General features: G+C 35.5%; 1 protein-coding gene across 13 annotated transcripts in view; it reads right to left on the bottom strand.

Annotated features, from left to right (window-relative positions):
• OSBPL8 (oxysterol binding protein like 8) overlaps positions 1-16,202 on the bottom strand; it is a 217,602-nt gene that overhangs the window by 6,741 nt on the left and 194,659 nt on the right. For all 13 annotated transcript variants that reach the window (XM_050748532.1, XM_050748530.1, XM_050748529.1 and 10 more), the window contains 6 exons: positions 15,861-15,958; positions 13,940-14,029; positions 11,878-12,014; positions 10,084-10,269; positions 9,667-9,754; positions 145-250 (listed from right to left, as the gene is read on the bottom strand). In XM_050748532.1, coding sequence (XP_050604489.1) covers positions 145-250; positions 9,667-9,754; positions 10,084-10,269; positions 11,878-12,014; positions 13,940-14,029; positions 15,861-15,958 — 705 coding nt within the window. The remainder of the gene's footprint in view (positions 1-144; positions 251-9,666; positions 9,755-10,083; positions 10,270-11,877; positions 12,015-13,939; positions 14,030-15,860; positions 15,959-16,202) is intronic.

The following is a 16,202-nucleotide window of genomic DNA, read 5'->3' on the forward strand; positions in this document are numbered from 1 at the left end:
GATCTAGAATTGCTTTTGTACCTCAACCCTGCCCCAACCAAATCATGTAACTTCTTGAGTTAATATGAAAAACCATATTCATATCAAATTGTGTAGTAATTAAAAAAAATTAGACTCTCATTAGTCTGCAATAAATATTTTTACCTTCACTTCCAGAGGAGTCTTGGATGTCAGGTTCTGGGGAGGAATAGCCTTTTGCTACTTTCTTCTGTTGTCTGGTTGGCTTATGTTTCATTTTGGGGACATTAACCTAAAGAAAAAAATAACTATTTTGTGAATTTGCACTGTATTTTGGACTGAAGACCAATTGTGTACAACTGTCAAAATTATCTGCACATAGGCATGATATTCAGAAAAAAAAAGACAACAATGAAATAGTCTAATTCAAATTTAACAAAGGTGATGTGCTTATGCAATCAAATGATCTTATTTTAATAGGAAGTAATTTGGCACAAATGTCAAAAAGTAAAATACACAACAAACAGTATACCCAGTCTCTCACACTAAAGAGGTACCCGTCACTATCAGTTTATATCCAGGGATATTTTTATGTATACATAAACAAATACGAATATAGATCCCCCTACCTCTGACTGCACCAGCTAGTATCTCTAGTAGAATGTTAAGTAATAGTGTGTATAAATTATATTTATCTTGTTCCTGATGTTAGAAACATTCCCACTGAACGATGCTGGGTTTCCAGTAAAACTGTTTATTTACTTTTAATCACATCTGGGTAGTACAGAAAGTATCTTATAATAAATAAAAATGATACTATTATTTTGTAGAGCATTATTTTAACTTATTGAAAGCATTTAAATGGATGCACAAGATTCAAAAGTATACGAAACCATCAACCATGACTAAATTTTCCTTAGAATAATAAACTTTGGACTCTATCCTATTAATAGATTTGTAATTTTGGTGTTCAGTATTAAACTTAAAAACCTAAATGCAAGATTAGAAACTAGAATCAGAAAGACAAGATATATTAGTCCATTTTTATGCTGCTGATAAAGACATTCCTGAGACTGGGACGAAAAGGAGGTTCAATTTGACTTATAGTTCCACATGTCTGCGGAGGTCGCAAAATCATGGCAGATGGCAAAAGGCACTTCTTACATGGTGGCAGCAAGACAGAATGAGGAAGATGCAAAACTGGAAACCTCTGATAAAACCATCAGATCCCGTGAGACTTATTCACTACCACAAGAACAATATAATATGGGGGATTATATTCAAATGATCCCCATGATTCAAATGATCTCCCACCAAGTCCCTCCCACAACACGTGGGAATTATGGGAGTACAATTCAAGATGAGACTTGGGTGGGGACACAGAGCCAAATCATATCATTCTACCCCTAGCCCCTCCAAATCTCATGTCCTCACATTTCAAAACCAATCATGCCTTCCCAACAGTCCCCCAAAGTCTTAATTCATTTCAGGTTCTTAGAGACCTACAAAGAGACTTAGACTCTCACACAGTAATAGTGGGAGACTTTAACACTCCACTGTAAATATTAGATCAACGAGACAGAAAATTAACAAGGATATTTAGGACTTGAACTCAGCCCTGGATCAAGCAGCCCTAATAGATATCTACATAACTCTCCACCCGAAATCAACAGAATACGCATTCTTCTCAGCACCACATCACACATATACTAAAACTGACCATATAATTGGAAGTAAAACACTCCTTAGCAAATGCAAAAAAACGGAAATCATAACAAAAAGTCTCTCAGACCACAGCGCAATCAAATTAGAACTCAGGATTAAGAAACTCACTGAGAACCACACAACCACCTGGAAACTGAATAACCTGCTCTTGAATGACTACTGGGTAAACAACGAAATTAAGCCAGAAATAAGTAAGTTCTTTGAAACCAATGAGAACAAAGATACAACGTACCAGAATCTCTGGGACACAGCTAAAGCAGTGTTTAGAGGGAAATTTATAGCACTAAATGCCCACAGGAGAAAGTGGGAAAGATCTGAAATCAACACCCTAACATCACAATAAAAAGAACTAGAGAAGCAAGAGCAAACAAATTCAAAAGGTAGCAGAAGACAAGCAATAACTAAGTCAGAGCAGAACTGAACTACCACTGACTTTCTTCACAGAATTAGAAAAAACTACTTTAAATTTCACATGGAACCAAAAAAAAGACATGAAAAACCCTTCAAAAAAATCAATGAATCCAGGAGCTGGTTTTTTGAAAAGATTAACAAAACAGACCACTAACCAGACTAATAAAGAAGAAAAGAGAGAAGAATCAAATACACACAATAAAAAGTGATAAAAGGGAGGTCACCACTAATCCCACAGAAATACAAACCACCATCAGAGGATACTATAAACACCTCTACACAAATAAACTAGAAAATCTAGAAGAAAGAATAAATTCCTGGACACATCCACCCTCCCAAGACTAAACTAGGAAGAAGTCGAATCCCTCAATAGACCACTAACAAGTTCTGAAATTGAGGCAGCAATTAATAGCCTACCAAACCAAAAAAAGCCCAAGACCAGACGGATTCACAGCTGAATTCTACCCGAGGTACAAAGAGGAGCTGGTACCATGCCTTCTGAAACTATTCCAAACAAAAGGAAAAGAAGGACTCCTCCCTAACTCATTTTATAAGGCCAGCATCATCCTGATGCCAAAACCTGGCAGACACAACAAAAAAACTTTCAGGACAATATCCCTGATGAACATCGATGCAAAAATCCTCAATAAAATACTGGCAAACCGAATCCAGCAGCACATCAAAAAGCTGATCCACCAAGATCAAGTCAGTTTCATCCTTGGGATGCAAGGCTGATTCAATATATGCAAATCAATAAACTTAATCCATCACATAAACAGAACCAAGGACAAAAACCACATGATTATCTCAATAGATGCTGAAAAGGCCTTTAATAAAATTCAACACCCCTTCATGCTAAAAACTCTCAATAAACTAGGTATCGATGGAACGTATCTCAAAATAATAAGAGCTATTTATGACAAACCCACAGTCAATATCATACTGAGTGGGCAAAAGCTGGAAACATTCTCTTTGAAAACCAGCACAAGACAAGGATGCCCTCTCTCACCACTCCTATTCAACATAGTACTGGAAGTTCTGGCCAGGGCAATCAAGCAAGAGAAAGAAATAAAGGGTATTCAAATAGGAAAAGAGGAAGTCAAATTGTCCCTGTTTGCAGATGACATGATTGTATATTTAAAAAACACCATTGTCTCAGCCCAAAATCTGCTTAAGCTGATAAGCAACTTCAGCAAAGTCTTAGGATACAAAAAAATCAATGTGCAAAAATCACAAGCATTCTTACACACCAATAACAGACAGAGAGCCAAATCATGAGTGAACTCCCTTTCACAGTTGCTACAAAGAATAAAATACCTGGGAATACAACTTACAAGGGATGTGAAGGGCCTGTTCAAGGAGAACTACAAACCACTGCTCAACGAAATAAAAGAGGACACAAACAAATGGAAGAACATTCCATGCTCATGGATAGGAAGAATCAATATCGTGAAAATGGCCGTACTGCCCTAAGTAATTTATAGATTCAATGCTATACTCATCAACCTACCACTGACTTTCTTCACAGAATTAGAAAAAACGACTTTAAATTTCACATGGAACCAAAAAAAAAGCCCATATGGCCAAGACAATCCTAAGCAAAAAGAACAAAGCTGGAGGCATCACGCTACCTGACTTCAAACTGTACTACAAGGCTACAGTAACCAAAACAGATACATAGACCGATGTAACAGAACAGAGGTCTCAGAAATAATGCTACACATCTACAACCATCTGATCTTGGACAAACCTGACACAAACAAACAATGGGGAAAGGGTTCCCTATTTAATAAATGGTGCTGGGAAAACTGGCTAGCCTTATGCAGAAAACTGAAACTGGTCTCCTTCCTTACACCTTATACAAAAATTAACTCAAGATGGATTAAAGACTTAAACATAAGACCTAAAACCATAAAAACCCTAGAAGAAAACCTAGGAAATGCCATTCAGTGCACAGGCATGGGCAAAGACTTCATGACTAAAACACCAAAAGCAATGGCAACAAAAGCCAAAATTGACAAATGGGATCTAATTAAACTAAAGAGCTTCTGCACAGCAAAAGAGTCTATCGTCAGAGTGAACAGGCAACCTACAGAATGGGAGAAACTTTTTGCCATCTATCCATCTGACAAAGGCTAATATCCAGAATCTACAAGGAACTTAAACAAATTCATGAGAAAAAAAAAAAAAAACACCACCACCATGGAAAAGTGGGCAAAGGATATGAACAGACACTTCTCAAAAGAAGACATTTATGCAGCCAACAAACATATTAAAAAAATCTCATCATCACTGATCATTAGAGAAATGCAAATCAAAACCACAATGAGATACCATCTCATGCCAGTTAGAATGGCAATTATTAAAAAGTCAGGAAACAAGAGATGCTGGAGAGCAGGTGGAGAAATGGAACGCTTTTACACTGCTGGTGGGAGTGTAAATTAGTTCAACCATTGTGGAAGACTGTGGCGATTCCTCAAGGATCTAGAACTAGAAATACTATTTGACCCAGCAATCCCATTACTGGGTATATACCAAACGATTATACATCATGCTACTATAAAGACACATGCACACGTATGTTTATTGTGGCACTATTCACAATAGCAAAGACTTGGAAACAACCCAAATGCCCATCAGTGATAGACTGGATAAAGAAAATCTGGCATATACACACCATGGCATACTATGCAGCCATAAAAAAGGATGAGTTAATGTCCTTCACAGGGACATGGATGAAGCTGAAAACCATCATTCTCAGCAAACTAACACAGGAACAGAAAACCAAACACCGCATGTTCTTACTCATAAGTGGGAGCTGAACAATGAGAACACATGGGCACAGGATGGGGAACATCATACACCGGGACCTATTGGTGGGTCGGGGGATAGGGGAGGGATAGCATTAGGAGAAATACCTAACATAGATGACGGGTTGATGGGTGTAGCAAACCACCATAGCATGTGTATACCTATGTAACAAAACTGCACATTCTGTGCTTGTATCCCAGAACTTAAAGTATAATTAAAATTAATTAATTAATTAATTAATTGACCATGGATGTCTGGCTTGACATTTAGACACTCAATTCTATTCCATCGGTCAATATGCCTGTTCTTACATAAGTACCACATTCCTTCGATTACTGTAGCTTTATAGTAAGTTTTGAAATCGAAAAGTGAGAGTTTTCTCTATACTTCTTTTTCAAAATTGTTTCGGCTATTTGTGGTCCCTTGCAATTCCATGTGAATTTGAGGATCTGCTTTCCCATTTTTGCAAAAAAAGGTTTGTAACATTGACAGGGATTGTGGCGAATCAGTGGGTTGCTTTGAGTAGTACTGTTATATTCTTATTTTTTTGAGACAGGGTCTCACTCTTACCCAGGCTGGAGTATAGTAGTGCCGTCACAACACTGCAGCCTTGACCTCTCTGGGCTCAGGTGATCCTCCCACCTCAGCCTCCCAAGTAGCTGAGACTACAGGCATGTGCCACCATGCCCAGCTAATTTTTCTATTTTTTTGTAGAGACAGAGTTTTGCCATGTTGTCCAGTCTGGTCTCAAACTACTGGGCTCAAGCAATTCCTCTGCCTCAGCCTCCCAAAGTGCTGAGGTTACAGGCATAAGCCACTGTGCCTGGCCAAAATCTTAACAATATTAACCTTTTCTACCTGAGAATATGAGGTGTCTTTCCCTTTATTTAAATGTTCTTTCATTTCTTTAGCAATGTTTTATAGTTTTCACTGTAAAAGTCTTTCAGTTCCTTGGTTAAATTTGTTCTTTTAGATGCTATCATTGAATTGCTTTCTTAATTTCGAGAGTTTTTACTGTTAGAAACATAACTGATTTTTGTGTGTTGATCTTATTCCCAGCAATTTTTCTTAAGTTCATTAGCTCTAGTAGCTTTCTATGGATTATTTGGGATTTTCTATATATAGGATAATGTCACCTGTTAATTAGAGATAGTTTTACTTCTTTGTTTCCAATTTTGATGACTTCTCTTTTTTTTTCTTGCTCTAGCTAGAACTTTCAGTACAATGGTAAATAGGAGTGGTGAAAGTGGGAATGTTTGTCTTGTTCCTGATGTTACGGGGAAGGCTTTCAACCTGTCACCACTGAGTCTACTATTTGTGGGTTTTTCATACATGCCCTTAATCATGTTGAGGAAGTCTCTTCTCTTCCTAGTTTTATGAGGTCTTTCTTTTGATTATGAAAGGGTGATGGATTTTGTCAAATGCTTTCTCTGTGTCAATTGAGATGACCATGTGATTTCCCCCCTTCTTAATGTGATATATTACATTGATTTTCTTACGTGGAACCAACCTTGCATTTCTGGAATAAATTCCACTTGGTCATGGTGTGTAATCTTTCTAATATGCTACTGAATTTTGTTTGCTACTATTTTGTTAAGGATGTATGAATCTTACTTATAAAGGTTATTGTTTGTAATTTTATTTTCTTGTGATGTCTTTATCTGGCTTTGACATTAGGGTAATGTTAGCTTCAGAGAATAAGTCAGTAAATGTTCCCATCTCTTCTATTTTTTAGAGTTTGAGAAGGATTTGTGCTTGTTCTTTAAAGTTTTGTAGAATTCACCAGTGCAGCCATCTGATCTTGAATTTTTCTTTGGAGGTTTTTGGTTACTGATTCCATCTCTTTATTGTTACAGCTCTATTGAGATTTTCTGTTTCTTTTTGAGTCAGTTTATGTAATTTGTGAGTTTCTAGGGATTTGTTGGCATACAATTATTCACAGTGTTCTCTCATAATCCCTTCTATTTCTTTATGATTGGTAGTAACATCGCCACTTTAATTGCTGATTTTAGTCATTTGTTGTCTTCTTTCTTGCTTCCTCAGCCTAGCTGATGGTTTATTGATTTTCTTTATTTTTATCAAAGAGCAACTTTTGGTTTGGTTTCACAAATTCTATTTTTTTCCTACTCTCTATTCTGTTTATCTGTACTCTAATCTTCATTATTTTCTTCTTCTGCTAGCTTTGGGTTTAGTTTTTTCTTCTTTTTCCAGTTTCTCATGGTATGAAGTAAGGTTATTGATTTGAGATCTCTTTTAATGTAGATGTTCACAGATATATATTTTCCTTACCTTTGCTGCATCTCGTAAGTTTTGTTATACTGTATTTTTGTTTTCACTTGTCTAAGTATTACCTAATTTCCCTTGTGTTTTTCTTTGACCCATTGAGTTTTGTTTTGTTTTGTTTTGTTTGTTTCTGAGATAGAGTCTCACTCTGTTGCCCGGGCTGGAGTGCAATGGTGTGATCTCGGCTCACTACAACCTCCGTCTCCAAGGTTTACATGATTCTCATGCCTCAATCACCTGAGTAGGTGGGATTTACTGAGACATGTTATATGGTCTATCCTGAAGAATGTTCCATGTATACTTGAGAAGAATGTGCATTCTTCCGTGGCTGGGTGGATTGTTCTGTGTGTCTGCTAGGTCAAGTTGGTTTACAGTGTGGTTCAAGTTATCCATTTCCTCCTTATTGATCTTCTATCTAGAGGTTCTACCTATTGCTAAAAGTAATTTACTGAATTTTCCATCTATTGTTATAGAGCTGTTTCTATCTTCCAATTCTGTCAGTTTGCTTTGTATATTTTGGGGCTCTGTTGATTGGTGTGTATATACATATATATGAATTGACCCTTTTATCAATACGCCATGTTCCTTTTTGTCTCTTGTAACAAGTTTTGACTTAAAGTCTATTTAGTCTGACATTAGTATAAACACCTCAGTTTTCCTTTAGTTGCTATTTGCACATAATATTATTTTCTAACCTTTCATGTTACTCTGTCTATGGATCTAAAGTGAATCTCTTGTACACAGCATATAGTTGGGTTATGTTTATTTTAATCAATTTTTACAATTTGTCTTTTGCTCAGAGAGTTTAATCTATTTACATTTTAAAGTGACTATGGATAAGAACTTCTGATTTTGCTACTACTTTCTATATGTCATATATGTTTTTTGTTTCTTAATTTACTCCATTACTGCCTGCTTTTGTGTTTCTTTCTTGTAGTAAACTGTTTTGATTCCCTTCTCATTTTCTTTTGTGTGTATTTTTTAAGGTATTTTATTTGTGGTTACTATGGGGATGACATTTACACCTACCTCTACAACAATCTAGTTTGAGTAGATACCAACTTAACTTCAGTAGTACACAAAAACTTTCCTCCTATACAGCTCCATCCTCTCTGCTTTTATGTTGTAACAAACTATATCTTTATACATTGTATGTCTGATAACAAAGATATGTAATTAAGTTATTTTTCATTCATTTATTTTTTAAGTCCTGTAGGAAATAAAAGATGACTTACAAACTAAAATTACAACAGCACTAGTTTTATATTTGCCCAACTATTTATTGAAAATATTACTTCATACAGCTTTGAGTTTCATTTTATTCTGAAGGATTTCCCTTAGCATCTTTTTGTAGGGCAGGTCTAGTGGTAATGAACTCCCTCAGCTTTTATCTGGGAATGTCTTAATTTCTCCCCCATTTTTGAATGACAGGTTTGCCAGATATAGAATTCTTGATTGACAAGTTTTTTCTTCTACCACTTTAAATATGTCATTTCATTGCCTTCTGGCCTCCATGGTTTCTATGAGAAATCGGTTGTTAATCCTATGGATGATCCCTGATGTATGTGATAAGTTGCTTTTCTCTGCTGGTTTTAAGACTCTCTTTGGCTTTTGACAGTTTGCTGTGGTGTGGTTCTCTCTGAGATCATCCTACTTGGAGTTTGTTCAGCTTCTTGAATTTGTAGATTTATATCTTTCACCAAATTTAGGGATTTGGGGGTCTTCTTTCCTTAAATATTCTTCATTCATTTCTCTGTCTTCTCTCTGTGGAACTCCCATAATGCAATGATAACCCACTTGATGGTGTCCCACAGGTCCTTTAGGCTCTGTTCATGTCACTTCATTCATTTTTCTTTCTCCTCCTCAGACTGGATAATTTCCATGATCTTATCTCTAAGTTTCCTGATCCTGTCTTATGCTTGCTTATATTTGCTTTTGAATATCTCTGGTGAATTTTCATTTTCATTATACCTTTAAGCTCCAGAATTTGTTTGGCTCCCTTGAATAACTTGTCTTTACTGATTTTCTCAGAGATGAGTGCCTGTGTAAGTCCTTCAGGTAGTATCCTGACAGCTTAGGACAGACATACACAATTGTGTCTGAGGTCCACTCTGTTCCTTCTGGAACTAGGAACTTACACTGGCAATGCAGGGGCCCTTCAAGACTGCTACTGCACTGGGAAGGACCTGGGGCAAGGGCAGGAAAAATGCCATAAAGCTTTCCTCTCTTTGCACTTTCTTGATCCAGTGTTCACTTGGTTGCTGAACACCTCTGACTGTTTTCCAGAGTTCTGGCAAACTGAGTTGACAGTTTTTGCTTGTTTTCTGATGTTTTTTGGGGGTAACAAGAGTTCAGAGCTGCCTATTTTGCTCACCCCAAATTTTACATTTTGAAACCAAATTTTAAATGTTGGTTGTTACAGATACTAAAGATTTAACAAATTTATGTATCTAGTGTATCTGGTTTTTTATTACATACCATTGGAGTACGATGTTTCACTTTGGTCTGAATAACGCCATCTTTTTCAAATTGTATCATATCATTAAGTGGGTCCCATGGTCGGGTACTACACAAATGAAAAAAAAAAATACCATTTGCTCAATGACTAAACAAAGAACTTTAAAATTTTCTATTATATGATTCAATTTTATTAATAATTATATAAGTAGTTCTAATAATGAGATTTCCCCATATCTAATCTTTGGACCCTCATTTTATAGGCTAACTACTATCATAGAGTCAAGCTTATAATGAATGCAAAACCAAGTTTAAAAATCTCACACTAATATACATGGTTTAATTAAAAAATACTCCAGAAACAAATATTCTAGAAATAAAGGCAATAAACCATGCTAATAATATACTGTTTGAAATAAACTATTTTAAGTTACTTACTCTGCAAACTTGTAATGCCATTCTCCTGTGAGTGGATCAAGTTCAAATAATTTGCAAGACCATTCTTCATTTTTTGTTTTCCGATCTCTGGCAGCTTGTCTTTGAGCTTCTTCCAAAACGTACTTCTCTTGGGTAGCTTCAGTTTGGTCTTTGGCATTTATGGCTCGAGTTACCCGTTGCCAGAGTCTAATACATGTGCAAAAATAGTATTAAAAATGCAACAGAAAATAAAATCTATATAGAACAGGCTTCAATCCCCTTGTAGAGAAAAAACATGCTCACATGAATTTCTGGCTTTGACAACACTTATGCTCACAGGCTTAGAAATGAGTCAAGATATAAATTCAGTCCCTTGAGTAGAGAGAGGGACTCTCTATGAACTAAGTTCATAAGTGCAGACTAATTTTATTTTTACTTGGCAAGAGAAACTTACTATATAGACTCTAAAACTCATGGTAGTAAGTGTTGCTGGCTCAAGATGATAGGAAAGTAATGAAGGTAAAGTTCAGGAATCTATGCTTTAAGCAAGCTTCCTAGATGATTCTTACACTGTTTAACATCCACTGGCTTCAGAAAGATCCATTAACGTAATGCAGTGCTTCTCAAGTTTGGATCCATGAATTATCAGAGAACTTTTATAATCAGAATCTCTGGGGTCAGGCCCAAGTATTGATACATTTTTTAAATGTTTCCCCAAAATATTTTAATGTATTGCCAGTGTTGAGAACCACTGGTTTAACAGAAAAGACTACTGAGGTAAAATGATATCCTCTACTAGTTTGTTCTTCTGTTAAATAAAAGTATATCTATATCCTACCCATCTAGAAAGGCAGCATGTTAAAACCAGAAGAAAAGGCTTTGGGATCAGATAGACTTGAGTCAAGTCCTAGAGCTGCCACTTCGTAGCTGGTGCACTTAAAGTTATTTATCCTAAGTCTCATTTCCTCATCTTCAAATATGCTGAATTATACACTCTCAAAAATTATCCTGTGTATGCCTTGGCAAAGCTTATCTCTGGATAAAGAACATCAAGTGGTTATGGCAGAATATTTAGAACTGGTACATACACATTCTTCCATCTTTGACAACCTTAATTTTGAGTGTAGAAAGGAAGGTACACACACACTTGAATTCCCATGAGAGAGAATAGTATGTATGTGGGAACATGTAGGGAGGACTAAGTTGCAAAATGAGTGTTTAGTGCCTAGCAAAGTATCTTTTATACATAAGTCTCTTTCTCTTAACACAAAGATATAATAACAATAAAATGGGGAATGTGTATATAATATTTTTGATTCAAAAAAGTCCATGACTTAAGAACAGAAATGATAGCCTTAATTATTATCCAACTAATAAGTCCTTTAGAAGCCAGTCCATCCAGTAACTTTATTTTTGTTTCAGAGAATGGTACAGAAGTAGATTCTGCACCATTCCCTTTACCTAGAGTTCTAATGCCTAAACTAGGTTAGAAAACAGTTGCCAGGTAGAAACTAAGAGTCACTAATTAGTCCTGTAATCTTATTTAAACAAAACTTTTTTTTTTTTAAGGTTCTGGAGAAGTTGATAAAGAAAAACATGAGTAGTTTTGAGGTACAGAAAAGCAAGACGATATATATTATATTTATTTGACATTCTTATACACAGAAACAGAATACTGTCACATTCCACAAATGATAAACTATTTTGCTGAATTAAGATATGACAGAAGGAAGGTGACAAAATGACCATTTCATTAAGGAATTGAAAAACTACTCTCTGATTCTTATGAAGTTAGCTGTAAAACAGTATACTTACTTCTCTGATTCAAAATCTCCCTGTTCTTCAAATTTTACAGTGTGCCTTATTAATCTCCATTGCTTAATGTCAGGTGTTGGATTCCAGAAAACCTCTGAATTATCAGTCTTTTTATCAGTAATAAAAACTTCACTATCCTATATTTAAAGAAATTCAAAATTAATGTAGAGAATTATACTTAGAAGGCAATTTTATAGTATAGTAATATGATGGTGAGAATTTCTTTTGGTTAATCCTCCAGTTAAAAACATTTTTAAAAACAAATGTAACTAGCACTTTTCCAAAAGCCCCATGTTTCTTATCATTTTTATAAAAACATTAAGATTGAATACATAATACTAGTTAATTAAAAAGAATTTGGTTGAATATCCAGTTTGTGATATTTCACAAGTTTTACTTCATAAATTTCAAACATTACATGCAAAGCCTCAATAACCATCTCCAAACTGTCAAAGTAGAGCATAGTATTTGTTGCAGCTACAATGAGATGCTGTTGACTATCCATGGTTTCAATATACTCATACATACACATACACATCCCTCTGAAAGAGGCTTTCCTAGCATTAAAAATTTGAGGTCTATCTCTATCGAATAATCTTTCTAAGAGATGGTCTTACTCTCTTGTGTAGGCTGGAGTGCAGCGGTGCTATCTACCTTATCTATCTAATCTATTTTACCTATCCAATTTATCTACCTGTCTATCCATCCTTCTCTTTCTCTCTCTCACTCTCATCTCTCTCTCTCATCTATATCTATCTGAGACAGGGTCTTGCTCTCTCACCCAGGCTGGAGTGCAGTAGCACAATCATGGCTCACTGCAGCTTTCACCTCCCAGGCTCAAGCAATCTTCCTGCCTTGGCTTCCTGAGTAGCTGGGACAGGCATGTGCCATCATGCCCATCTAATTTTTTTATTTTTATTTTTAGTAGAGAAGAGGTCTCGTTATGTCACCCAGGCTGATCTCAAACTCCTGAGCTCATGCGATCCTCCTACCTCAGCTTTCCAAAGTGCTGGAATTATAGGTGTGAGTCACCCCACCTAGACAGAAATTTCGTTTTTTAAAAATGACTGCTACTTTTTTTCCAGAAGACGCTCAGATTTAAGGCAATTAAAAAAAATTTTCAGAGTGTATGTGGCCACTTAGCGGAGTCCCTAAATACAGTTTCACTTTCTCATATTTCTCAACATTTTCTGCTTACTGTATGCAGAAAGGAGCATATACTCTGTGCTCATAGTACAGTATATCCATGCGGTGCCATGATTCTTTTTATTCATTTAAGTGTCTCTTAACAAAATTACATAAATATGAATTTAGGTTAGCACAGAAGTAAATAAAAACCATTGCTCTCGTACACCACTATATCCTTTCCATGTTCCACTGAAAGGAATATAACTAATTGGAACTATGCTTCTTTCTTCTATGTGAGAGGCAGTAGAGTGCTGTGCATAAAAGCACAGCCCTGGAGCCAGGGTTCCTGGGCTTTAATTCTTGTTCCACCACTTACTTTGAGCAAATTATGTGACCTCTCTGTGCCTCAGTGTCCTCTTCTATAAAATGGGGACAATAATAAACAATAATAAAATGGTCATGGCACCTATATACTCACCTCATAGGATTATTTGTTATAAATATTAAATCAGTTAATATGAGTAACATTCTTAAATAATGCAGTAAGTCATATATATAAGTGTTAGCTATTTCTACTGATTTTAAAGTTTTGGAAATAAAATATTACATAAAATTCATTATTGTTGATAACAGATCAACACCAAAATATCTGCTATTAAGCTGATGCCTATGTTAAATAGTGATGTTTTCAGCAATGGAATAAGTTTTAAATTTTAAATGTGATTGTTATTTTTTTTTCCCACAGAATAAAATCCTTTACAAAAATATGTACCCTCTCCCCTCCAGCTCACATACTCTTCCTCAAGGAGACCTTGCCACTCTCCCAGTGATAAGTGGGATCTATATTTCTTCTCCTTGAATTTGGGTGGTCTTACAATTCTCCAAATAATAGACGACAGTGGAAGTAAAATTCTTTACAATACAAAGTACTTACCCAATGACCTTCCAAAGTAGCTAGGACTTCTTTTCCCAGTTTAAGTTTCCCTGATATTTGATTAACACAGTCACTACTCCCTAGGAATGGCTTTCAAATGAGAAAATGTTAAAACATTTTACTTAGCACTTATATTTACATATAATGTAAAACCAAAACAAAAAAACAACAAAAATTACTTGCATAGTTACAGTGCTCTTGAATGCACAAGCAGTAAAAAATACTGACTCAAATTTCAGTTAGAAATGTTTAATAAGAAATCTGAATTGCTGCTATGAAAAAATAGGATAAAACAAGCAGACTATGTTAAATGAAAATAAACATATGAAGAAAGATCACACTGATATAACTGACTCATGTTCCATGTATGCTCAAATCCTGTCTCCTCACCTAACTGTCAAGACTGTGCCCTATCAATGTGACATTATCTTAAGCAATAACAACTCAGTAAACCTAAGGGAATTAAACGATCCATTGAAATAACACCCCTTCCTTAAAAAATAAACAAAAGTAAAATACATAGCTAAAAAAAGCCTACAAAAAATAAAATTAGAAGGAATATATTTTGAGTTACTATAATACCTAACGTCTCTCCTTAGAGACAAAATTTTGATGCTCCAATGTAATACTTAAAGGCGTCATATATACTTAAGAACTCATTCATCATGATCTTCAAACATTATCATCACCATACAAGCAAAATTTTGCCAAGGTGAAAGAAAAATAAAAAAAAGACATTGCATCAAATAATACTTAAGAGGTCTTTTTCATTAGAGCAAAATTGCTTATCAGCTGGATATCAACATAGCAGCAATTTAGTAATATTACATAGTTCACAGAAATATTTTTATCTGAACATAATATACTATTGTTCAAGAACAATTAATTCACATTAAGTTCTCAAATTTCCCTTTCATTTTGAGGCAGACAAAAATTTCCAAAGATGGCCTTGACAATAGGTACCCTCTCCCCTCCGGCTCACATACTCTTCCTCAAGGAGACCTTGCCACTCTCCCAATGAGAAGAGGGGTCTATATTTCTTCTCCTTGAATTTGGGTGGTCTTATAATTCTCCAAATAATAGACGACAGTGGAAGTGATATAATTTGGCTTCTCAGACTAGGTCATAGAAAGCAAATGCAGCTTCTGCCTTGCTCATTGGGGCACTTGCACTTTGAAACCCTCAACTGCCAAGTAAGAAGTCTACTTTGAGGCTGTCATGTGGTCAGGAAAGCAAGTCACATGGAAAGGCCGTGTATACAGGTGCTCAGATTAGCAGTCCAAGTCCTTCGGTCACCCTAGACCAGGTATCAGATATGTAGTGATAAGCCTTCAGGTGATTACAGTCCCTAACTATTGAGTCACCCATGGCCTACAAAGTCTTTCTGAGACCCTAGACATTATGAAGCAGAGATAAGCTATTCCCAATATGCCCTGTCCAAATGTTTGACTCATAGAACTCACGAGGAACAGCACAGTTATTAAGTCTGTTGAGTTTTAGAGTAATTTATTACATAGAAATAGTGACTAATACAACTGTGCCTTAGTTTACACAGCTAGACTGCAAGATGACACATATCTTCTAGTATTTGGCAAAAACAATCCTTTAATTTATTAAGAAATTTCTGTCTAATCACTTCTTAAATCTCATCTTCTATATAATACCCACAGTTTTACTAATTAAGATGAAAAACAAAAAATGTCTTTGTGTTAATTTGAATTTTCCAAGGCTGCTATCTTAGGCTATCCGAAGATATTCACCTAGCCTTGTCCTTATCCCTTAGATGCTCTTATCTTTGACCTGATGTAAATTGTTTTCTTACATTTAGTCCTTAATTAGGAAATACATGGTGCCCATTATTCAATATTTATTGTATGGCTCTCCTTCTAGTTAGGTGATACCTACTATTATCTCTACTAACCTTTAGTTTAAATTCAAGTATTGCACTGTATCCAGTTTTTTGACATGTAATATTGACTGTTCCACCAAGCTCCAGTGTCATTGTACCATAAAGAATTCCTAAAGGAAAAAGATTTGACAAAAAATTTATATGTATATGGCTCACAATAAACAGTTTAGTAATCTAATCTCCTTTTAGGAGGAACGTAATTCAAAATCACTCTGTCCCACTCAAATGAAAATCTATAATATAGACATAAAGATGGTTCTGTGGGATATAAATAGATAACAGCTGATTCACATTATGTGCAAATTCCCTATCTGTAAATTCACCTACTCAGTAAAATATCAATACCCAGAGTGC

This window comes from Macaca thibetana, chromosome 11 (genome assembly GCF_024542745.1).
Source record: "Macaca thibetana thibetana isolate TM-01 chromosome 11, ASM2454274v1, whole genome shotgun sequence".
NCBI classification, from domain to species: domain Eukaryota; kingdom Metazoa; phylum Chordata; class Mammalia; order Primates; family Cercopithecidae; genus Macaca; species Macaca thibetana.